The 27112-nt window shown below is 33.5% G+C and overlaps 1 protein-coding gene across 1 annotated transcript; it reads right to left on the bottom strand.

The window, feature by feature from the left end:
• Positions 1–1171: 1171 nt before the first annotated feature.
• On the bottom strand, positions 1172–27112 carry LOC119636380. The gene is made up of 3 exons (XM_038031695.1): positions 26127–27112; positions 1482–2051; positions 1172–1397 (listed from the first exon to the last, which is right to left on the bottom strand). Exons 1-3 carry the CDS (start codon positions 27068–27070, stop codon positions 1172–1174), a joined length of 1740 nt encoding a protein of 579 aa, XP_037887623.1. The 5' UTR covers positions 27071–27112.

The following is a 27112-nucleotide window of genomic DNA, read 5'->3' on the forward strand; positions in this document are numbered from 1 at the left end:
AGTTCACAGGCCTTGCAAGAGTTTAGATAAGAAACTTAAACTTGTAGTGTACGCGCTTGGCTTAAATTGGCAAATGTTGGGGATCCAAGCACAGCTTTGCTTTCAACAGTTAAACAAGCACTGCTTACATACTGCAAGCCATTGCTTGCGCAAAACAAGCTATTACTTACACGCTGTTAGACACATCAATCATTCATAGCCTGGGATGATTTAAAATTTCTTACTCCTATTTTGGAAGGTTACGTTTACGACCGCGTAAGTAAATCGCCCACAATTAGAAAAACACTTACCACGTTATATTATATATAAAAATTTTAAATAAGAAATGATTGAAAAATTCCGCTTGAACATGAATGTAAATTTCCTGGCACATGCAAGCAACGGGAGCCCCCTCTCGCAGGTATATATTGAAAAACTTGAAATATTTATTTTCTTTTTATAATAAAGTACACAAAATATTTTCCATTTTTTATTATACATTTATAATTAAATTTAAAAGCTTTTGTTATTTATTGTTTACATAATTTCAATTATGTATATCAACAAGAAAAAAAAAAAAGAAAAAGGGTTATGTAAAAAAAGCTTGCCAACGCAATTACATTTACAAGTGATTGGAAGGATGGACGACGGTGGTAGTTATTAGGTAAACACATATAAAAAGTTAGTTAGAAAACTATAATTATTATCAAAAATTACATAACAATGTGTACACACTGAATATTTATATCAATTTTTACCTCTTATCCATATATACTTATTTAAAAATTTATAAAATGTTATGCTTAATTTATTATTATTATTATTAAAATTTTAAAATTGTTTCATATTTTCAAGTTTATAGATGGGAGTGTTGTTATAGGAAACACAGTCGAAACATACAAACATTTATGTATATGGTGTTGAGTTTTTCACATATTAATAATACACATGTAAGTCTTTTTATACATTCATTAAAAAAAAAAAAAAATTTATTTTTAGTTATTTTTGTTACTTTTTTTTATTTAATTTTAATTAGACTAAAACAAACGAAAACATTGTCTTATAAAACAAATATTGAATTAATTTAACAAAATGGGTTTTCTTTTTCTTTTTTTTAAATTAAAAAAAAAAACTAAAAACGAATTGAAATTCAGTCAATTTCAGTCATGTTTTTGTTTCTTTTTCTCTTCATTTAATCTAATTCCAAGTAATTAAGTTCTTTTTTATGCGTTTGTGTAGACACATTTTGATTTTCCCTAATCGTCTGAAGAACGTTGGTGTTACAATGATCTGTTGCGCTATTCACAGCATTATTGTGATTAGTCTCATTGATTATTGAGGTTAGAACGTTTGTAGAAGTTGTGCTCGTATCATTTACAGTATTAGATAAACTTGTATTGCTACTTGGAGTTGTAGTACTGAAAAAAAAAATCAGAGAGAGAGAGAGAGAGAGGCAGAGAAATTTTATTGATGTTTCTTCTCTGATCGAAAAAGTTTCTTACCTTAAAGAGATTTGTGATTGGTATACTGGTGGGGGTGTATTTATTCGTAAATTGTTCGAATGCAATAAAAAACTCAAACCGCCACATTCATTAACCGACGTAAGGTAGGAAGGAGGCGGCGGTCGATGTTGAAATTCGGGATATAAGTAACCGCCTGTCATTACACGACTATCACAAAATGGACTGTTACAATTACGACAGATTTCCATGCGCCGATAACAACGGCATTCGTTTACATCGTCCGGTAAACTTAAACGCCATATAGCTCCCGATATCACTAGCAATGAGACCCCAATGCCTATTAGTAGCAAGGCAGCACTCAAGTATTGCGTCGAATGTCCTATTAGGCCGGTCGAGCCTAATACAATACCAACGAGAGTGCAAGCCACGCCACCCAAGGCCAATACACCAATTACCAGGGGTAGCGATGGTCGTGAACATAACTTACGTAAATTAAAACTTAAAGTTGAGAATAGCCCCGTGGACGGCAAAGCAGATAAACTTGTTGCTGTATTTAACTCGGCCTCCGTAACGATATTGGTACTTAAAGCTCCAACATTATACAAAGCTCTGTAAAGAAACAACAAAGGGGGACAACATTAAGAAAATATGCTCTAAATCAAAAATTTCATCTAAGTTATATAAATTTTGGTAATCTCTTGCAATCTCTACTTTAGGTGCAAAAATAAATTATTGTGTGTACAAAGAAGATGTGAACTTTATTCAAAGCAATCGACATATTTCGTTCAAAATATTGCCTCACGTTAGTTATGATTCTTCCCCGTCTTTCATGCATTTTTTGAACTCTATCTCGTGATAACAATCAAAGCACTCGTCGAACGCACAATAAGCCGCATACTGAAGCCTGCGTCAATCGGAGGGAACAGCGTCGACTGGTAACGGAGAGGAAAGGCTTATAACGGCAAAAATTGTCTAAGTGCGTCTTGTTAAATACTAAGAACTAATGATGTACTGACTTTTCGCCTGTGTTTTGGCGCAATTGTATCCATGATAGCGTCCCTGACTGGTGATTTCATTTATTTGAAACAAGCCTTAATAAACCACGCCCAGTTGATTGCATCAAGGATATTCAGTCTTATCGGTAAAGTTACCCGATCGCATAGCCTCTATCATGATAAGGCAGTCAGACTGTGAATATCGTAGAGCATCCACAGTTCATAACTCGTAAGGGATTTAGCCCCGCCACCCTTTGAATTAATTAGGGAAAGTAGAGTTTCATTTTTTTTTGGCACAAGACACCAGACTATTGATGCGAGTGTTGACGTAGTTAAGTTTACTTTAAACATAGTATTATACCTCACAGTACTAACTACAATCTCTCTTGCCAATCGAAACGAGGTAATTTGTGCTTCCACTACAATATAATAAAAAAATTTCATAAACAATTCGAGAGCAAAAGAAGAAAATTGAAGGTAAAGCGGTACAATAACTAGACTAATACGGAAGAAAATAAAACATAACACACCCACATATTTGCGTCCCAATATTATATACGTACCTAATCTGATTATTTGGTGCAAAAATTAAAAGCTTTCATGTGTAGGTGAGATAAGAACATGTAAGCCATATATGTATTAGTATTTATGAACAGATCTAGAATATTCGTGAAATAAATTTTTATACAACCGTAGTCTTCAAAACTATGAATTTTTTTTTCCAAAACGCAATACAATTCTTGTAGCCGCTGATGCTTTACAGCAAACAATTTTTGTATTTTCAAGTAAATTTTATTTCGATAACGTCACGCACGCTGGGTAAAAGTGCTGTGAAATTTATATTTAGAAGGGTAAAAATGGAAACATTTTCGGGAGATTTCGATGTTGAAAAGATTCCCCGCTTAGGTCGAGCAAGCGCTGACATTGCTAGTACTGGTGAAAGAGAGACGTCATTATTACATGGAATTGATCCATTTATTATTTTCTTTATTCAAATTTATTAGCAACTATATAAAGCCATAGGCCAACAATATACGTAGTTACATTAGTAAGAATCATGTGCGTAGAAAGAACTAAAGACAACTCAAATGATCAGTTTGCTCTGTCACTAATCATTATCATCGTTAACTGTCTTAATCAGACGAAATCAGGCGTTCCATTTGGTGAGGAAGCACAAGCTTTATAAAAAGCTTAATACTCACATTTGGACTACTAGAAGAATGATGAATGTCAAGGAGAAGAAAGATGACTGTTACGATGAGTGGAAATTCCACAAACTGTGAGATTTCGTTTTAGTGAGAAGAGCTCGGGAATGTTATGAACTGCTTTTGAGCTGTTGTCATTAGTCAATAAAATTTACTCAGATCTCTACTGCGAATAGTCTATTGCCAGCAGCGAACGGGATTTATTCAGATCTTCGCTACCAATAATGAGCGCAACTGTTCCCAACAAAAAGAAGGAAACAGCTAGAGTTTGTCACAAAACGGCCTTTGCTTTAAAAAACGACCCTGTTGTGTAGTTCTTGTATTTTCTGTGACAAATTGACTGGACATGTTTGGCATACTCTATATAGGCCAAGCTTAAACAGCCAGTCTATGATTTGTTTTCTTTGTTCCGCATTTCCTCGATCTGTGTTGTCTTAGCTTTGTGTAAAGCTTTAGCGACTTTTTTTTTTTGGTTTTGAAATCATAGGAAAAAGTTCGAACAGCCCAGCCCGTCTATGATTTGTTTCAATTATTGATAATCTTGACGGGTTTCGTTAGCCCAGCTTCTTTTAAGGCTTTTGATCAAGTTCGAACAATCAGTCAGTCTATGATTTGTTCAGAAATCATAATTATATGAGGACGAGGTTATTATCTTAAAAGACGAAAGGCAAACAGTATCAAAGATTACCAGAAAGAGTAAGTTCATCTTCAGTTCTCTAAAGATTCCAAATATATATTTTTTATTGGTATTACATAGTCTTTTGGCTCTAGACGATCTATTGGTAATAAATTAAACCTTTCTATCCTTTTTGTTTTTTTTTTTTTCTTCCCTACTACTGATGTGAAGGAGAATCGTCCTGCAATCTATGTTGTGTTTGAAAAGAAATTAAATTTTAAATAAATTTCAAGTAAACGTGTCTAACTTCCCCTATATATTTTTTTTTGTGTAAAGAAATCTGGATTGTCAAGTGATTTATGAAATTAAAGTAAATGTACAAAAATAACAGGATACGTATCAACCGTTATTGTTGTGTTTTTCAGAAATTTTCTTTTATCTCGACAAATAAACAAAAAAAAAAATGGAAATTACTGACGACACATACACAGAACACAATTCACTTATATACATGCGTAATATTTGGAAAAACTCCTGCGGTGTCGATTGTCTGAAAATGACTAAAGAGGAATATTGCTATGTAAGTGTAAGTGTGTGAATGACAGTCTACACCTGCCTTTTATCTTCAAAAGCATAATTTCTTCAAAAAGGAAAGAAAAGAAAAGAAACAAAGAAAGAATTTTAATTTTACAGATTTGATAAAATTTTATAGAAATTCATTGTATAGCATACATCTAATGATATGTAACAGATGGTTGTGTCTTTTTATAGAATTTATGTTTTGGAAAGACGAAGGAAGAGAGACACAGGGAGAGGGAGAGACAGGGAGAAAGTTATTCAAAAAATATTCTTTGAGAAAAGAAATTGAATCAAAAAAAAAAAAAAAATAAAAATAAAAATAAATTTATAATTTATTTAACACATTTGTTGAGTTTAACCAACTGCGGTTATATATCAAAAATTTTTCCTATCAAACATTAATTTCTAAATAGCATGAAGTGATTGAGAAGGGAAAGGTATTTATTATCTTTTCGGTTTTTTTCTTACTATTCTCATTGAAAAAAGTTAGCTTAAGTGTTACGATTGATGGAATTGGGATTGAAAAATACATTGTTATAAAAACGTATACACACATACAAACTAAATGCAACATTTTATCGAATCAATTTTAAAATCACGCATTAACCCCTTGAGTATTAAGAAAACCTCAACCAAATATTTCAAAAAAATCCATTAAGGAAGCTTTTAAAATAGAAGACGTACGCATTGACATTTGAAAGGCGGACTGTATAGTGATATCATTTAAGATGATCAACAAATATTTTGGGTTTAAAAGAATATCAGCAAAAGTAGAATAATAAAAATTCGCATATTTATATATCGATGATTTACATAAGGGATGGAAGCTTTGTATGCAAATTCTAAGCAACAGGTCCGCGGTATCCGCGGTGTTTTTCAAAGAATGCGATGCTTCCGTTTTTATACAATTGGGAAAAATACTTTATATATTTTAAGACCTTTTGTTTTTCATATGAATATGAAATTACTCTTTTCCCTTTTTGTATATGTTATATAAACTTGACCTTCTAATTTCTATCCCCTACACCAGCTCTGGTACGAAGATATACAAAGTATGTGTGGATGTATGCCCTATGTACGATCGCAAAGGACAACCAGAATCATTTTTTTTTGCATAGATTTAAGCCTGTCTGTTCGTCCGTCGGACAACCTATAACTCGCAAATTTGGAGATATTTTGACAAAATTTGGTATATTCAAGTGTTTTGGGTCGGAAAGCTTTTTCTACAATGCCTCATATAATGCTTTATTTTGAAAAGTCATTATATAAATAACTATAAGCTAGTCTGCGTGATCTAATATTGGGTCGTGTTCACTATAGCATTTGTACTTCTTTTTATATACATATCGAAAAGTTATTGTTTGTCGTGAACATTAGGTGATGCTATTGGTGAAGCTAAGCGCATGGAAAAGTCAAGTTTTTATATCCTTTATAAAGGCTGAAATTTGCTCTTCTGTTTATGCGAACGTCTGCCAAATGGAACAAACTTTCACAACCACGCAATGCTCTCTCTTAATGCATAGCAGAGCAGGTGAATATCATTCTTTGTTTGTGAGGTGTCAACGTAGCAAAATCGACAAGTCTTGATATTATTGCCTGCGAGAATATCGAACAACGGTTGTTGGGAAAAACGCCTTTTCGAAGTGTCGAATGATGCAGTCGAGAGGGCTTCAATAAACCATTCCATTGCAGTCGATGTGTGTATCATTTACAGCCACTGCACTCCGTCAATATCAGAGTACAATTCGCATATGTGAACGGGAGTCTCCAAACTTGTCTTACAGATTTTCGGTTGCGTATAGCGATAGGGTCATGGGAACGTAACCAAAACTTGCGATGTCAGGCCCAAGATGCTCAAAAGATGTTGTGCTCATGTGTAAAGTGTCCCACACAGAAACAAGAGATTTTTCGACCAATTAAGTTGTTTAGTAGGGCTCAGGTTTATCAGCGTTTTGAACCGTCTTATAGATGTGGGGATGATTGATTTTTCCTTAAGTTAAGTCCTATTGAAATCAGTTACAACATTAAGCGTCTCCTAAAAAAAACCTTTTTTCACTCTTCCAAACCTTTTTCATCTTATTAGATATAAAAGTGTAATCATAAAATATTTTGGTTGTCGTTCGTCATTAGTTTGCCTTTCTTAAGTTGCCAAAGGTGAGGCTAAACTATTTACTTGAGACGACGCCCATTGAAATTGGGTTTTTTCTTCAATACTCAATTAAATTTTAAATGATGCAACAAGGAGAACTTCTGGGTGTATTCTATGTGTGACCCTGGGAAGAATCGACCAGTCCGACTTAATATTATAGAGCATTAAGGTTAAATATGTTTTTCTTCTTTCTGAGATAATATATATGATGGACGCAAAAAATTCGCTGAAAGCTGCTTATAATTTTATTTTTGTTAAATAATTTTTCCCAATATGATAGAATATCATTGGATAGCGATAAGATGCATCTTAAGCTGGATTAAAAAGCTTCCATAATAGTTTATTACTTTTTTATTTCACGTTTTAAATGAAACGGAGAAATCTCTTTACATTTTCCACATAACAAACTCATGCGATACGCTTAAGTGTAGAAGGTAATCGTGTCAAAGAAAGTCCGCCAATTTATATTCTTCAAATGTTTACTTCAGGCTAATTTATGATCTGCGATAATATATTTTTTGATTGGCTGAAACTACTTTAAAAGTCTATTAATGTCTTAAGTGGTTAATGTGAAGCGATATACATCCTCACCCACTGAGATTATACTTATATATATATATATATATATATATCTACGTGAGGTATCAAAATTGCTTAAGAAAATGTAAAGATGTTCGTGCTTTAATAGCACTTTTTTCTCTTTCTATTTCTGCCATTCTTACTATAATAATCTACGTTAAAAGAAACTTAACTTCTATTTATGAGATCATATATGATAGTCTGTCAATAGTGTTTTTCTTATACTGCACAGCTTTTGACTAAACGCGTTCGCTACATAAGCCGAGAATTTTCGCGAAGAAAAAAAAATAGTTAGTGAATCTCTAAATTCCACGTTTTTTCGATTAGTGCTCTCACGTTGAGAGAACACATTTAAATCGTGTACATATGTATGCTTGTATCATGCACATCAGAACATGCGTCTCTGTCAATTCTGTTTTATTTTTTTTTTCTTCTTTGGTATTGTTTTTTTCCTGAAGCTGGAAATAAGTTGCATGTCTGCATGCATTTCGTGTTTTATGGTTTTTATGATCTTTATGCCTTAGGGTTAACCAAATTTTCTAACACTACTCTTCGGGAATATAAAATTTATGTTGCGTGTTAAAAAAACATAAAATTATGTTTTGTGCTTAAAAAAAAAAATTTATTTTTTTCTTAATGTCTTTTTGTTTTTTTTTTTTTTTTTTTTTGCTTTTGTTGTTTCGCTTCAGACTGATTTTGTTTGAATTTCTTTCCGAAATATGTAAACGGTATTGCGATGCTGGCTTGTCCGTCCGTCCCGTCATTGCAATAAAAAAAACTCTCATATCTTATTTATTGCTTTTAGGCTTTTTTTTCTCGTTCCTGAATATTTTTGAAGAGAAAATCATTTTAATGCATTTATGTGAAAATTATCACTTTCTCGAAGGTGATGAAATCTTTATAGAATTATTTATGACTTTCTTCATAAAACTTCGGAAAGAGTTAATGTTATATGGAAAATTAATTTTTAATATTTATATAAGTTTATAAACCGCATTCTCACATTTATTTATTTATTAACATATAATGCATGAAATATATTCATAACGTCTGATGAAAGATAAAAGTGAACATAAAATTTACAGAAGCATTAAGTCAGATTCCTGATGAAAGGCGGTATTGGATTTTTTTTTTTTTTTTTTTAAGTGCTACGAGTAACGTCTTGCCTGCATGAAATATGAAATAAACCATGAAGTGGAAATTACATAAGACTACGGATGAGAAATGTATAACGTTTGTAACATCTGATGATGGAGCTACCTTACGACTAAAAGACTGCAAGGAAAGGGAAAGACGTTTGCTTAATAAGGAAACAAATATGTTGATAGCAAGGGTTAAAGGTCTTTTCATGACAGCAATAGTCTGAAAAGAAAAAGCATTTTTCTTGCAGAGTAAAATGAGTTTGAGGGAAATGTAGCTCGAGAGTCTTCTTCAAGATGAAACCATTTCCCTTAATAACTTTTTGGCAACTCAAGTCGTGTGGAGGACCTGAATTGTAGATTAATATTCCGCGCGCGGTAAAGCCAACTTTACCAGAGGCAATTTGTAGATTTGGGCGACAGAGAAACACTACTTACTTACTCTAACACCGTTTTTAAGTTGCCGCACTGACAGTTAGTTGGTTGCTCTACACGTCTAGGGCATCTGCCCGCTGCACCATTTCGCTCCAAAGCGAAACATGTCTGAATTTCTTATGCCTAGCTCTCTCCCGTTTCTTTCTGTTCTTTTAGGAGCCTCTAATAGGGCTCGGAGCAACTATCGTGACCTTCTTACCTAAGTAAGAGTATAGCCTACAAGTTGCACTTTTTCGCAGCGTAACGTAATAGAGGCCATGACGGTCAGCGTGACCCTCTATAGATATCGAGAGTCTCGTTAAGGAATTTGAAGGGCAAAAGATCCCAGAAAGTTGCTGTACCTTCTTGGGTCAAAGCCTTTCAAATTTGTCACCTGACGACGTTTACATGCTCTTCCCGACTTGACGAAAATGAATACATTGACATCTCTAAGGAAAAGCCTTCATACGACGACTTACGTTAACATTGGCAGTCTTTGTGATGCACGAAAACCTTACATCAATTGTATTCTTGACTTAATCTTCTTATCTTTGCTGTATAATGTTGCCATAAATACATTTATATGACCGTAAAATGTATCGCTAAAAATATTTTTTTGAAGACGTGTAATATAATCTCAATTTTTCGTTTTTCCAAGCTACGACTTTTAGTTATTATTTAACGACTGTTAATCGTTATTGAAGTTATTACCTCATCTTCAGATTAATTCAAATACTTTTCAATATTTTGATATGTTCGCCGTTCTTTGACTACAACATAAAATTAATTACATTTGGCCGTAGTCGAGGTAGAATTTTAAAGCTCTCATAAGATTAAAAAAAAAAAAAAAGGAGATTAGTTTTCTATCTAGAGTTTGCATAACCATCGTAAAAAGCGAGACAATAACGTGTCCCTAAGCACGGAAATACAAAAACGCTTTCGTTCTTTCACAGCAGAAGCTCATGTGATGGTCGTTTACATAAAAGATCCCTGCTCAAGTAAGAGAAACCCTCTTTCTATTTTCTTCAAGTTACCTTTTATTGTTAAGAGTTTTCTTTTTTATACCCATCACTGAAGGATGAGCAGCATGTTAATTGGGTCAAAACGTTTACAACGCCCAGAAGGAAGATTCACATATGCTTCCTAAACTGTATATATCCTTAATTAGCATTAAATTTTGAATCGATTCAACTACGTCCGTCTGTCCCTCTATGTAAAGATTGGACAAACAACGAAGACTGTAAACAATTTTGCTTTTCGTTTTCTATTTTTTTGTTGCCTGTTGATCATAAAATATAACGCCTACACCATATGATATTTGGCGCCCACTCAATATTTTAGAGAAAGAAAATTTGGTTATTTTCGTTTCCTTTATGGCTAGTGACGGGTATAAAAAGTTCGGCCAATTACTGAATATAATTTTCTTATTTGTTCTTTTTGTTTTTGTATTTTCCTTAAGAAATTTAATAACGTCATAAATTGTTTGTTAAGAATGGATTTAAATTTTCTCTTATTTTCAAAATGACAGGAAAAAGTGTCGCTGTAGCATATCGAAACCAAACCGCTGTAAATCATGGTAAATGTATCAAATTACAAAAAGATATTGTGTTTGAATGTTTATGCTCTATATTCTCCCCCTTTCTTTTGAATACCTTTTCAAATTATTTGAAACAACAAAAATAGAACAATCATCCCTTTCTCCCGTTTTCACTCTAATATGCGTATAACAAAAAAAGCAAGATAAAGCAAATTCCTAGTAAAGCGTTGAGTAGTTGTTGATTTTATTAAATCGCAAATAAAGAAGAAAATTTTCAATTCAAATTGAAAAGTTTTCCAATAAAAGGAAAGTAATCAAATTTCTGCTATCCATACATAAGGGTTAAATGTTAAGAAAATATTATCAAAACATTTAACACCGTTTTATAAGGAATTGGAAAGAACTAGAGAGAAGATAATGAAATTTTTCTCATTTACTTTATGTAATATGATCTGGAGCTTATCCGGTTTTCTAGTTTTTTTGCATAGGAAAGTTTTACCCTCAGCACCAAACTCTGGTGACTACGGGTATACGGAGAAATATAAGCAGCCTGTCATTGCTTCTATTATGACTTGTGTTGGCGTTGAAGAGATTTCTGATAAAATACGATTTGAACCAAGGCATCCATTTACTGTCTTGTTGTCATTGGAATAACCAAGGTAATAGAAGTCATTTTAGGGAACTAAAAAGGAATAGGAATTAGGACCTTTTGCTCTTGGCATCTCTCACGGAACTTTCGATTTAATAATGCGACTTTTTTCTTCGACTTAATTGATGTGATATTCGTTTTATTAACAGCGCGCTTTGATAACTTGTTGAATTTTTTTCAACGATGCACTGGTCGCAGAAGTCTCTAATTCTCGACAAAAGCGGGTAATTCCTAAGTGGCGGTAACTCAGATTGCATTAGGAGTACAAATATGTTTCCGCCGTTTCCATTTCCTTGATGTGAAATTGCTTATTGAGTGACTTCTAATGTGAGGAGAAGTTCTTTTTGCGTTTGGGACGTATCTTCCTTCAATAATACTTTTAATTCCGTACTCTGCGTGTACTTTCGACCTTCCACTGCGTTTTTCATTGTTCACGTCGGACGTACCGTTCTTAAACTTTGGAAACCACTTGCGACAAGTTCTCTGATGTAAAGTGGACTCATCCTATGGTTCTTCAAGCAACCGAAGCGCTTTACTTGCCGATTTCTTCTTCAAATTAAAAAAGTGAATTAAAAGTTCCAAAACAATTATTTGATGGGGATACGAAATCACATATACTTCCGGGTTATGTTGTTACCAGGTGATTAAATTTTTTTTTTACATCTGAGAACAGACGTTTCAACAAAATTTTCTTCTTAGGATATCTTTTCGCAAACGCTGGAAAGTTATTTGCTCTGCTGTTATTAAGTTGTAAAGCCCCTTTTTCTTTTTTTGCATTTGGGATTTGACTATTGGTTCACGAGAATTATAACTTTGATCTACGCTCCGCTGTTAAATATAGCGACTTTAGTTGCGCGCTTATGCCTGCAACGTTTCCACATTTGAGCAAAACATAATATTTACATAAGTAACACTTTGACAGACGTCTCTACTAGTGCATCGTAAAATCTTTGCGAGGAACCATCGAAAGGGTCTAGTATAAAACAAATCTTCTGATATAACCTTAAATATAATGAGTGAAGAAACAGGGTAGATGAAGACAATCATAGAGACAAAGAGAGTTATAGACTTTTATTGTAAGTTTTTCTTACCACAAAGCGTATTTGCAAATACTGTGTGATGGGATCGAAATCGGAAATATTTTAATCTCAAAATCCAAAAGATAAACTCTTTGGCGTGAATATATTCAGAGTTACATCATTATAATCGAGCTGGTAAGAACCGCGGCGGCAAAGTGGTGTTCAAGTGCAGTGGAGTTTTCTTTGGTCGCAGCTCCAGTGATTGCTCAGTAGATGAAGGCATTACACTTGTATGGCACACATTTATTACGCGGCGGTCACCATCTCGCCGTTTCTTTCCCTTTTCTCCCTCCTTTTCGGGAGTTGACGTGGTCGTATTAAAAAAATAATAATTTTAGGATTCATTTCAAGAGAACTGCAGTCCCTTTTTCACGTTTGCAAGTTTTAGTCTTCTGACTGATGCATTGAATGATTCAAAATACAAAAAAAAAAAAAACGAGTTGAGAAAGTACACACCTTTTGGGGCAAGTCTGGCGCAAGCACTTTGAAGCAAATCCTCATTAAAGACAGGAGTACTGTTATAGTACCGACTAAAGCTAAATCTATCAAACCTTACTTTTCAAATACAACATTGCTTTTAGGCAGCTGGTGACCTTCAGATAGGAACAGATGATGAAATCGCATCGTCATTTAACTCTGCCCAAATGCCTGTGTGTGTGTAGAGTTCATGCATATACATGTTGTAATCATTAATGAAATATCGAATCATTTTTCATGTTTATAAATATATGTACATATAAACATATATATATATATATATATATGATGTATATATATAGTATTTATATTATTATAAATTGGAATGCCCAGTTTTTTTAGTTCTTATTAGGAATAATTGGAATAATGATTAAATTATTCCCAGTATTCTAAGTGTACATATATACAAATATATATAGAAAATATTCATTTGCTATACAAATAGAAATCCAGTGTGAATAATCCAATCAATCCTACATTGTCGATTACTAAAATCTCGTAATATGCTGCACTCAGCTAATAGATCACATTATATACAAGTGTTCCCTGTATGTTGTATTGAACGTAGAGCGTGAAGTCTTCGACCTTTTAATCATACCGCTCACGCACAAACAATTAATGCTTGGTGTGTGTTCGTATTATTTTCTTCTTTTTTTTTTTCATATTTTCTTGAAATAATGCCGCCTTCGCCTAGCATACTATACACACATATATGGTTAATTATGTCGTTGGGCTCTCCAGAGACAAACGTTTAGATATTACATGTATGCTAATAGCGTTTACCTATTTATAATTTTTATTTAAAAAAGAAAAAGAGGAAATGTAAGAAAACATTTATGTGTCATTTTGAGAACGTTTACTTTTATTGAATTTTAAGTCAGTTTTTTTTTTTTTTTTTTTTTTTTTTTTTAATTTTTATTAAAATTTCCATGCAGGTGCTTAAAAGTTATTTTTATGAGCACTTGTCGACGAAATAACTGGAATTTTTAATGAGATCGATATAAAGCGAAATGTTCGATAAATAAAAGCAGTGACACCCAAGCTTTTTAGCAATGCGAATCGCAATTCAATTTAATGGGGATACGAGTACGCGTAGACGTTTCGCTCTCTTGTAGGCAACTTTCTTTGCTCTTTTCCTTTCTTAGAGAAGATCAATTTTTGAAGGTAGCTCTTTTTTATTTATCTACTTATTCCGTTACTTAAGTGCGCCTTCGAAAATGCTCAATGAATGTAATTTATATACGTAGACACTTAAATCGCATACGTAATTTTAACGCGATTTGCTATCGCTACAGCAGAGTACGTATTATATAATATTATCCATCGATATACAGCTTGCCTCAAAATAGCTTTTGACGGATTTAATTCATTAAGAATATTGGTCTTACACGCTGCTTGTAAGTCAGAACACTTTATAGTTGTTACGATTTTGGAGAATCTCTTAAGACTATAACAATGCCATTCATTAATTCTATTTATCGTTTTCTACTTATGTATTGCTTGGAATGAAGAATTACTTTCTTAGGTTGGCAACACCCGAGCTGATATCTGCCTCTAATTTCATGACAAGATCTTGAGCAATTAATAAAGCGTTTTCTTACTTACGTTCGTCTAAAGAAAGAACATTTTCATGATGGGTTTTAAGTTATCAAATGCCTCAAAGCAAAGTGCCCGATAAGGTTTATTATGTTTCAAGAATAGAGAGATAGAGGGAGAGATAAAGAGAGATAGAAAGATAGAAAGATAGATAGATAGATAGAGTGAGGCAGAGAGCTAGAAGGTGTAACTTTAAGGGGGACGAATAAGGCAAAAAAGTTTCGAGGAATCGATACACTATACGCCACTGCATAAGTGTGACGCAAAAGCCAAAAATTGTTCGCCCCTAATTTTGATGAATAGCTTTAGGCAGATGACACAAAACGCTTAACGCAACACTCCATATTCTCGATGCACATGAAATGTTGAATGGCCTTTTCTAGAGAGAGAATTGTAGAGATTAAAATAGAGAAAAGCCGAAAGCTGGATTGAATAAATTGAGTTCAACAGAACTTCTTTGAAGATAATTATGGTCAGCTTTTAAATGTGGTCGCCAAATTCGTAAAAGCGAAGTATGTCAACATGTTGAATCCGAGAGTTTATATCTGCCCAAGAACATATATTGAAAATACTATCGCTCTGCTTAGAAAGCTTTTCAAAAAGTTAGGAGCTCAGAGAAGAGATTTCTGAAGCTCCTTATTTTCTTTGAAGGACAATAGAGCGGATGCTGTCGGTAAACCATTGATCAACTGTGTTTTTCAAAGACTGCTTGCTGTCAGCATAAAGACATTTTATTCGAGGCATTATTGGCATTAATGTTCTACTCGAATATTTAATCAACAGAGTTTTGCTTAAATTTGTGCAAATTTAAGTCGCCTTTTTTTTCTTTCTTAGAAAACTATAGGAAACTTTGATCTCCCATCTTATCCTAACTAAAAAATCTTTCAAATAACATCAAACGATCTAATTGACTTTTATTTAGAACGCCATTTAATCTATAAGTTCTCAAATGGCGTAGCAATAACACAGATGCAAGTGACACGGGTACCTTAAAAATGGCTTAATGGGATTTGCTGTCAAAATAAATAAATGGCTTTTTCGACAAACGAACGCTTATTAGTAAGAAGTTTTTTTTTTTTCTTTTTTTTTTTTTTTTTTGAAAAAATGTCTTTCCATTGAAACATTTTTTATGTTTAACTGCAATGCATACATCAGAGAGCCCTTAAAGTTGATTGTCCATAAAAGTACTTGATTATGTTTGCATAATTTAAAACATGTTCGTTTGCCTTCACATTGGGTTCTAAATGGTGAGATCGACATTAATACCTAAATACATAATAAATCAACTGCGGAATTTGTTTTATTAGAGAAATTTCAGAAATGTTTTTGTCGTCTTTGAGTAGGAAAATATAGTTTTTATAAAACATATGGAAAATCCTTAATGTTTTTTTTTATATTTTTTTTGTTTTTTTATTTTTTTATATGTAAAGGGTGGATTTACTCGTTTTATTGATATTTTAATTGAACGAAACCCTTACGTTTTGTTTGGACATACAATGAACGCATTGTTTATACATTTTTTAAAAGAATTTTTTCCATATCTTGCTTTCTTTCTTTCTTTCTTTTACCGGAACGAGCATATCTATGACAAAAAATCTTGATGTGTTAAAATTGAATATTGAAGCATTTTTTTTTTTTTGTTTGCTGAGTTAAAGCAGACAAAAAACTTCAATTGTTTGAAGTGGTATATATTTAAATTTTATTTTTTTTTTTATTTCTCTTTTTTTTTTTTGATGAAGTAATGAAAAGCTTAGCAGACCTTGTTCTAAGAATAAAGAAGAAAAAAAAAAAAAACGAAACCACTTTAAATACCCATTCAAGAGTTCAATAGATGGTTGGTGACTTTTTTAACTCTTCAATCGATATGTGTTCTTCTGATTCGATCTTTTTTTGCTTTTAATGCCACAAACAAAGTTTAGTAGTAACTTTTCTTTTTTGTTTTAATTTTTCTATACAGTTGTCTGAGAGGTATATTAAGTTTATCATAGCATTTTTCAAAGCGTGTAATAGTGAACGTTTTTCTTATCCTAAACACAACAAACAACCAAACGTTAGGAATGTTTTTGCTCAATTTTGGCTTCCTATCTACATTTTTCCAATTTTCTTTTCTCTTTAGCACGGCCAATCATTGAGGGGATGATATTTACGCATACGACACGGTGAAGGGCAGAAAGAAGTGGGGAAAGGATGTGGAGAAACTAAGGGACCAGTTAATGTTAATTTTTTACCAACTAAACCATTCCGTGCAGCTATGACCATCTACGCTCTATCGTACTGAGATTTAATTCTGCGAGTATTGACTTAATAATCACAACTCTTATGCATTCGGTTACTTATGGGACAAAGCTAGGAGTTACGTGTTTTAGAATGCGTATAGTTTTCTACTACTACTCGACCACCTTGAAAAAGGAAAAAGAACAGATCACGAATATTAAATGGCATCTTTGGTTCGATTGAAAGAAAAAATTGGCAAAGACAGGTTCCAAAAAGCGAAGAAAAAAATGCTCTTTTCTCATGACAGCATATAGCGTCGCAAAGGCGCCAGCTGAAGTAGCGCGAATTGAAATTCAAATCGCTAACCCTTTCCATCAAAGTCTTCCGATTTAGTTCCGTCGCTGTTATCTGTTTGCAAAGCTTAGATTTTCTTGTTTTTTTTTTTTTATATGACCAATTGCAGAGAGGATGTCCCCCATACGTATAACTCGGTCACGGTCAGCAAGAGATGGGAAAAGAGAAAGAGTAAGGAGTGGTCACAGTTTAGTGGGTGCCTGCGGAACTAAGATACGACTTGGTGATGGCCTGTTCTCTACTCGACTGGTAATCCCGGAAAAAAAAGGATAACCAAATTGAGATATTTTGGTCACGTCATACCAGAGCTCTGTTAAGTAGACCAGATATGGTTGGACATGGAAGCCTATTCCTAATTAGGAAACGTAAGATGGTTTTGCAGACACCGAGCTAAAGAATCTCACACTTCTGCTAATGTTATTGTATGTAATTTCCAAGACTTAATTTCACATACGACTCGCAAGGAGTTCACAAAATTAACTTATATTTTCTAATTTGGACAGAGTAGGCTTAAAAGAGCTCGTGTAGGTGCTTGCAGAACTTTGTTAATACAGTTGGTAAATACTTTTGCTATTTAAAGTCGAACTTGCCTTAACATCGTTTGGTTGTTGCGGTTTCTACTTAACTTTTCTTCTTGAAAAAGCTACATCTTTCATTCTCAACTTTCTCTTCCTTTTTTTATGCTTTGGGGAAAATGAGAAAAATGTGTTGGGCAAACACTATGACATCTGCTAACAGTAGCCTAAGTAGCACATGCAACAATAATGCAGTTGTTATAAGGATTTTAAATTTATGCATGTATCATATACCCTAACTGTCCGAAGAGGAAAACTCGTCAACTTGCCATAATTTCCCTAAGTGTGCTTTAAAAAGAACTGTGAATCCGCTTGAGTGGCCGAAGACGAGGAATCTCGACAAGCAACTCTGTGGTTGTGGATTCGAATCTCAAGTGCGATAGAGTTTTTAATAAAAGCCAATAGCCTTAGATGCTAGAGTTTAGACTTAGAATTTATTTCTCTGGCGAAATTAATAATAATAGTAATAAGAACTGTGAGCTTTATATTCGCAATTGATTTAAAGATCCAGCTTCCCGTTTAATTGCCATTTCCGTAATTTTTCCCCTTCATAGATACGTTCAACTATATAGAAATTTCCATTAATTGTGAATTTTATCTTTTCATATGTCGAAAGCGATTCTTAACATGATTGCAATCTATATAATAGGTGTGAGTAAGATTTTGGAAAATGAAAGTGGCTTGGAAGGAAACTACGGCTACTTAACCGTGACATTTAAAGTCTATAACTTACTTATTCTATTTTCTATATGCGCGCTCCATTAGCGTTCCCTTTCAAGATATAGATATAGATAGACTGCAGCAAATGTCACTGCTTAGGAAGAGTAAAAATCAAAAATCTTACAAATTCTGGCAAATATTTTGATAAAAGCTTTATCTAATGCTTATATAGGGCGTACGGCTTACAGAGCTGACTCTAAAATTTTGATAAAATCTATTTATGGTACTTTGCAACAAAAGCGACCGAGAAATATTATGTAGCAGAAGATTCGTTCTTAGCTGCAAACTTTCCTTCATTTCTTGCCTCCTTTTTTTATGTTAAATGTTATTCTTTGGTAGTGGCGTGTGAGAGACGGGTACATTTCGTTTTCGAAACGGCAGCATATTGAAATTCTTGTGTTTTTGAGGATTTTGGGTATTTAATGGTTTCCATTTTTTCTTTTTTGTTTTTGTTGTACTTTTCGAAACTGATATATGCTTATGTAGAAGCATTAAATGCTCTTCTTATGGTTTGTTTTATGTTGTCTTGTCTTGTCTGGTTTGCTAGTCGTTGGATTGTTTTTTTTTTATTTTAGTCGTTTTCTTTTGTGAAAACTTATCGCACTACTTATGTTGATTGTAACACCGACTGAGAGAGCAAAGTAATGACATCAGTCTTATGCTTCTTCAAGACCACGCACAGAAAACGTTCGTATAACCTGCACAATCACAATATACAATATTTTTTATTGTTGTTGTTGATTTAAGAGAAGAATATTAACCTCTTTTGGTATGCTTTACAATTGTATTATGTTTGCAGACCAAAACTTCTGCCTATTATTTGCCTTACTGTGCATTTTTAAGTTTTTGTTTTTCTTGTTGTGTCTTATTTGATTTGTCCAAGAGACACTTTGTTCCACTTTTACTGAATACAATGCATGTTCTTTATGCTGATGACTGTTGAGCCCAGTCGGACAAACAAACAGACATTAAGAAGACAAAAACGTTCAATTCGTTCCTATATAAAATTTAATGCTTTCTCGTTCTTTTTTTTTTTTTTTTTTTTTTTACGATATTTTATGTAGATTCGTGTGTGACGAAGCATGCCAATTACATATTATATATGGGCCACTACTACTGTAAGGCATTTAATTTTAGTTTCTTTTCTTGTTTCTTTTTTGTTGTTTTTTGTTTTTTTTTTGTTTTTTTTGATGTCGTTATTTTGTTTATTTTACTGTTGTGTTTGTACTTAGTGCATTTGTGACATATTTACTTCTATTTTGTCAATTATTGTAACTGTAATGTTAAACATAAAAGTATCGTAAAAGCAGTTTATTCTCATAAAACGTTTTTAATATTTCAAGTACACGACAATTTTTAAAGCAACAATTACAAGATTTCATGTTAGCTTTCCTTAGCTGTTTATGAAATGCATTTCGCGCACTAATGGTTCGTTGATGTTAACTAGAGGTGTCGCTATGGAACCCTTAAGCTTGAATAAATTATTATATCAAAATGATGCTTTTTATTACACAATGTTAACACAATTTCTTTGAAGCGCAACTAAATGCATATAAAGTACTTGTGTACTTGTCTATGAGAATACATGCTGCATCATCTGTCACTTAAGAATGAGAATACACTAGAGTTTTGTTTAGTGCTTGTAAGACTCAAAAAGTATGCACGCATTAGATCACCGCAAGATTCTGAATCGATTCAATCGTATTCGTCTGTCTGTCCGCTAATTGTAGATATGACTGTGGTGGCAAAAAATTAAAATATACGCCTGAAATTTTTAGCACATATATATTCAATAGATGCCCATAGGCTAAGCTTTAAAATGGGCGTAATTCGCCTACAACTGAAATACTGAATAAATACTGAAAATTCACTATTTCAGTATTTACGAAACCTATCTACAACTATAGTAAGAACGCATAATTCGCTTAGGAAGGCAACTACAACAGATCAAACCTTTAGCTTGTAGCCCTTAAAAAGTACTAATTCAAATATTTTTTGAAATCAGGCGAAAAACTATAAAAGTGTAAAAATTGTCAAGATCAGCCAATCAGGCGATGCATCCATGTTTTCGAGCGTATGCTTCAATGCATTTTGTAATTTAATGGTTTGAACTGATAGATATCGGAGGTTCGATCTAAGGGGGGTATAAATTTCTTTCTTATGCTTAATAATTCGTTTCATCTTTGAAATAAATTTTACAATTGACAGATCTTATCTGTTCTAGGACGCAAGTAAAACTTACTTAAGACTCCTGGTATATATTTCCTACGGTTAACAAGCACTTGACCAAGTTAGCTCAGATCGAAGAAAGACCACAAATCTCTTTTGTTTTTGAGGAATCATTTAATCTATGAATTTTTTAAAAAATCTCGGCAGCGTCAGTGTTGCACGTGAAATTTTTGATTAAGAAAAATATTTATTGGAACTTTTGTTATTGTCTAGAAGTCTACCAGCTTTTAATGGCTACGAACACCAATAACAGAAAGCGTTGAAATGGAATTTTTTTTTGCTTAGAAACTTGTTCGAGGCGAAGCTTTTCGTGATCACGGATCCCGATTTATTAGTTGTAATACTTAGCAGGTAGAAACCATGTAGGAGAGACTTGCTTGTGAAGGACAATGTGTGATTGTCTTGACTAGGATTAATGGATGGGAAAGGGAATTATAGAGATTCCACTATGATGAATCAGTTTCTCATGGTGAATTTGAGTGTGTTAGCAATAAAGAAAAAATTAAAAAAAATTTTTTTTCATTAGTAGTAACAAGAAAAGAAGTGCAAAATAACTACGTTCCGATTGCTATGCAAACACTTGCTTCTTTTAGTAGTTTTTAATGATAAACGGTTGGCTTTGTTAGCCATCGGACGAAGATCAATTTTTCATTGTATAAAGGGTAGGCAAACAGCTGAAAAGATTTAGTGATACTTAATAGGTGATCTAAGTAGGTGTAAATGTAAGTAATTGTATGCTTAATCATGCGTGGGTATGTATCGCATACTTATGTAAATGTATTGTAGACAAATCTTGTCTACCTATTCAGCATTGCAACAATAGTGATGAAAGTTAGAACAATCATCCAGTGTGGATCATTATGACGCGCTACCATCTTTGCATTTAGATTAATGCTATTTATCAGTAACCGGCATTACATCATGAAAGAACAATTCGTTGCATTCAGAAAGATATGCTAGCGATAGCATTGTATTGTAACTAAACTAGCAATAGATATAGTTGGTCAAGGCCGACCATTAAATACCTTAGAACACTACGCCTAATACAATCGTTCAAACATTATGCATTATTTTCATGTGAAGGCATGCTTTGCATGAAAGCCCTCATATTGAAAAGGTGCACAAAATGTAAATGGATTTGATACAACTTTCAGAAATTTAACTTGTTTGATAAAAATTTTGTTATTTTGCGTTGGTTTTCGTCATAAAAACTACAAGTGATATTTTATTGTCGTATAGCCCTGTAATTTTGTCTGAAAAATGTCTGAAAAATGCAGCTACTTGGCCCGAACTCGATAAAGTTAATTTCTATATCAAATTCTTATTGTTGACTAATCTTCACCGTGAAATGCTAAACAATTCTCTTTTTACCATATGGAGGTTTTTCAAAAGAGCGTTCATACGAGAGGCTGTTTAAACGATTAGCCCATCCAGTATAAATTTTTCACATCAATTTAGAATCCCGAGACATTCAGCCCTTCTTTAAAAGTTTGCGACTTTTTTTAATATAACTATTTTTCAAAATGAGGCGTTTTATGGGAAAAAGTCATTGGCCGAAAAAGTAGGTCGTCCTTGGTTCAAAACGCATCAGTGTACAAATTTTCGCCACAATGTTTTAAAAATTGCGATCTATAGGGTGAAAACATGCACAGATATAAGAAATAAGATAAAGAGTCGATCAAAACAACAAAATGTGGGTCTATCTTAAATCGTTATGGGTGTTACATTCGCACAAACTTCATATACCCTATACTACAAGTCGTGTAGGCTATAATAAGAAACTTTGTTGAGGTTTCTCTGAAGCATCAACCGAAGCAGACGTTTTTAACCCAAGTCGGTGATCCCGTTCATATATCGTTAAATGGACTTGTATGAATTTGCACTTTATATCATTACAACTCGCTACCATATTAGTCTTAGATGTCCATACAAACATACACACACAGATAATAGTTTTCCTTGATTGGTGTTTAGTTTTCTGGCAAAATCCTGACATTCACGACAGTATGGCCGAGAGAGATTACGCTCTGGTACAAGGACGAACGCTATTAAAAATGGTTCAAAGCGAACCACTTTTTCGATCACTCTACATATAAGGTCTTAACTTGATAAGTCGTTATGACAAAAATTATTGTAGTTGCGATAAAAATCGCTTTCGATTCCTATTCGTATTACGGCGCACTAAATTGGTGTGGAAGCTTTGGATAGGATGGGGAGATTTATTGACCCTCTACATAACTTTCAATACCTCATGATGAAAATTCATTCATAATAATAATTGGACATAAAAGTTAACCTTACCGGAGACATAGGTCTGTTTTTCGATCCCATGCCATATAAGTGTTCTAATCCAAACTAAGGCTTTGAATGTCAAAAGTAAGGTAGTAAATCAACCATAGGGAATTTGGATCATAAATCAATTTTTTACATTGTACCTTTTATAGCAACAAGACTCAATTTATGGTTTGTTATGACGGATCTTAACAAAAGCTTTAACAAGTAAAACAAGTTTTCTAAGATTAGACCACGTTAACGTTTGAGCATATTCTAATATGAAGGGTTTTTCATCAAAAATATGCATTTATATAAAAATAATGTAGAATTTTCGATCGCCCTTGTCCGCTATACCACATCTATTGGTTTTTCCGGTTTATCTCAAATATTTTAAATACATTCTGATCAAAAATTTTATACATTCGCGATTAAATCAAAGATTGTTAAATAAACATTTGGTGCGACTACGATAGTAGGGTCGATAATATTTTAAAGTAAATGCAACAAAATTTTATGAATTTTCAAAATTCTACATTATTTCTTATCAAAAAGACGATGCTCAACGGGAAATAGCTCCCTAAGTCTCCATACTCTGCTTAGCTTGCATGTACTTTCAACATTGGTTTAAAAAAATATTGATTTAAGCCGAACAGTGAAAAAGTAAACAATAACATAAGAAAATTATTGCTTTTTACTCTGCTATCGTACACAGAAAGTAAAGATAAAATTGATTGTTGACATGGGATGAATTTTCTCTCTAATCAAAAAAGTGTACAAATGTGTGTTATCAATTTACTTAAAATGCTTGCGAACGGTCGAACGTGCAAAGGATTAGCTGCACGTATTTATATTAGAAAATTAGAAATGAACAAATCCACACTCTTTCATACTAGCTTTGGGAGCTAACTTATTCCATTCCCACTGTTGGGATCGGTATGTTTTTATTATTAGGTGTTTGCACAAATTTTGATCAGCGAATTCTACAACTAAAAATAATAAAGAAATGGAAAATACTAGGTAGTATACATAACGATTGAATTCGATGACTTTGACGTTTCTCTACCATACAGGCTACGTAGACGATAATCGTGGGGCGCTTAAAATTCGGCTTCTTCCAAACGCATTACTTTTGTGGTTCATTTGAGGAAATCGCCTACCGAAGCCTATTTAACACGTTCAGAGGCTTACGGTGATGCTGCTACATCATATTCCAACGGTTCAACGGTTTAAACGTAGCGACACGAGTTGACGGAAAATGGCAATTTTCGGCCTCTTGTTGTTGTAAGAGTCGTCCAGGCTACGCTGTTGCAGCTCGAATGGTAAGTACTGCCACACCCAATATAATAACAATTACCACTTTTTCAGATCGGTGCAGCATAGCTTGGCTGGCACTCGGGCCCGCAAATTTGAATTACGAAAGTGGGTCGGTTGGTCCGTGGCTGCCAAATCAATATAAGTTCTTTTGCGATGATATCGCCATATTGCCAGAAACATTATAAAATGTTGTAGAAAATAATGGAAACTATTTTGATTAATACGTATTGCACCAATTTCCCGTACCATACTAAATGTCTTTTTCAAGTGAAAAAGTGATCAACATTTTTGAAAATATATATTTTCCTGCGTTCGTACACCGGAACAGTAGCATTATTCTAAATATTTGAGAAGATAAGTTGCTTTGATATCGCAATTACGGACAATTTTCGTCAAATGTTTTCTATAAACTTTCCAAAAATTTCTTTAGGATTTAGGATAGGATATGTATACTTAAAGAGTATCAACAATTAAACTGAAGTTGATTTTAGGTATTATACAATAATAAAAGATTTGAAAACAAAATCTTCGTGTTCATAATAAATAAATGTTTGTTTGTTTTAGGTTTAAGTAAATGAATGATTTTATAAACCGAGGCACGGAATCAATAATGAAAGATGGATTTATACGACTTTTGTAACACAATTTGTTTGACCTATCCTTGATACTTGACCTTAAGAGATCTTATAAACTATATTTACAGTTTTAATCAAAGCGCGATTCGACGTCAATAAATGTAAGATTTTGAATAAATTTAAGCAAGTCAGTCTATCCGTCTGCCACTTGCAGTTGGTAGTCTTTACAGATAGTAAGCTCAAGCCTGTAGCATTATGTTGTTGTTAAATCCGTTTAGCGAACAGTTTTGCAAATACATGTACCACTGACGTGTAAAATAATTTACAGTAGATATGGCTTTAAGATTAAGATGACAAAAGTATTGCGAAGAGACGCTCAAAATTTCGATGTAAAACTATTCCAATCCGATCATTGGCTCCTCTTATTATAAAAAATATATAAATGATTATATAATTTTCTTTTTATGCTAAACGACGATGCTAAAACAGACGATCTATGCCGCCTTATTACACTCTTTTCGAAAAGAGAAAAATATATCAAATTTCAATCCATATTCATAATCGGAATAATACGTCCATAAAGTTTTGCTGTGGGGGAGCAAGAAAGGTGTAGCGTATGACGACTTCTTAAAACCGAATGAAACAGTTGCTGCATATATCTACTGACGTCAATTCACCAAATGGAATCATGTATTGTTGCAGAAAAGAACAGCACTAGCGGTTAACAGACACGAAGTCATCCTCTTCATCCTAGGCATAGCACATTCTGATTACCACTTGTTCAGATCGATGCAGAATGGCTCGACTGGCACACCGTTTCGAAATGGTAAAGAAATGCGTCAGTCGATCGCCGCCAAACCGATGACGTTCTTTCGAGAAGGTATCGCTAATGTTGCCAGATGGGAAGATGGGAAAAAGTTGTAGAAAACGAAAAAAGGTGTGGTGTTTTACTCATTATATGTTGTACCCTTTTTTTTTTTTTCTCAATAAATGCCTTTTTCAAGTGAAAACATGATAAGGATACTTGCAAGTAGCTACAGTAAATGAAACTGGACATTTGAAGAGGTGGCCTAATCCGTCCTCCATAAACGAAAATATATAATTTATTAAACTGAAGCGGGTATTCCTTTAAAATTGAATATTTATGTGCTTATGAATGTGAACAAAATATTTTTTTTTTTTTAGGTTTTGCAGATTCTATTTTGAAATAATACGTATCCAAGCAACGTGGTTTGTAAAGCTTAGCCAATTCAAATGGGGGGGAAAGAAAAACGGTATGTTTGATCATGATATGCTTTCCTAAATATTAATCAATATGAGAAGTTCATTAAAGGACTGGGTAAACGTGGTTTTTCATAGCAGTAATGCAATGTTGTTCTTTATGTATTAGCATTTTTTACAAGCTCTTAGCTTACCTATGATGACGATGGCGTCCTAATGTTGTCATACTTGTTATCATAGGCCTTTGCTGATGATATTGAAATTGTTCAATATATGTTCCATTGGGTGCAACAGGTGCTGCATTAAGAAATGGTGAGGCGGCTGCCGCACTAACTATCTGCCCGAATGCGTTTGTTGCGGCATTGCCGTTGCCATGATTTGCCGTTAACCGATTATCAGGCTGATTGTGTGAGGAACCCACATAAATGGCAGTATAACGTGGCGGATAAGTGGGTGAAGCTCTTTGGTTGGCCAAAAGAGCAGCCGCAGTGGCGCTACATTTTGATTTTGTTCTATGTTTTCGTTTAATACGCTTGATTTGTTGTGCGCGACCGTTGGTGTTGGTGGGTGTTTGTGGTAAACTGACAGGAGATGCTATCCTAACGCTAACGATGTCATCATCAACACAAACACCGTCGGTATCATACATCGAGGGTGGAAATTGCAGTTCACTGTAAATACTCGATTCTAAAAAATCACTGTCCTGTTCTAATTGTTTCAATTCATCGTGTACGGTGGTGGTGGTGTTGTTTTGGTCACTTTGTGATATATTATCCGGTGAGAGTGTGTTTGCTAGTAAAGCTGTACTTTCCATAGCTAAATCCTCGCTATGCACGATATTTATTTCACAGTGATTCTGTTTATTAAGTCCACTGCTGCCGGCATTATTAATTTCTTTTTCCGGTCTTGTTGGTAATGTTCGATTTAATTTACTAACACTGTCTGCATTACAAATTGAACCGTACATTAAACCATTTTCATAGACGGCAGTAGAAGTCCTTTTATTACTATTATTGTTACTGCTATGAACGGTTAGATTAGGGGTGGAATTTGATAGCTTATAACGATTCGTAATCATTGCGGATGTGTTACAATTATTTGATAGGTTATGCTTTTTAGGTGTAGTAAACATTTTCATAAAATTTTATTTTCTATCAGCTATCAAAAAACAATTTTTTTT

Source organism: Glossina fuscipes, unplaced genomic scaffold, assembly GCF_014805625.2.
Source record: "Glossina fuscipes isolate IAEA_lab_2018 unplaced genomic scaffold, Yale_Gfus_2 28, whole genome shotgun sequence".
NCBI lineage: Eukaryota > Metazoa > Arthropoda > Insecta > Diptera > Glossinidae > Glossina > Glossina fuscipes.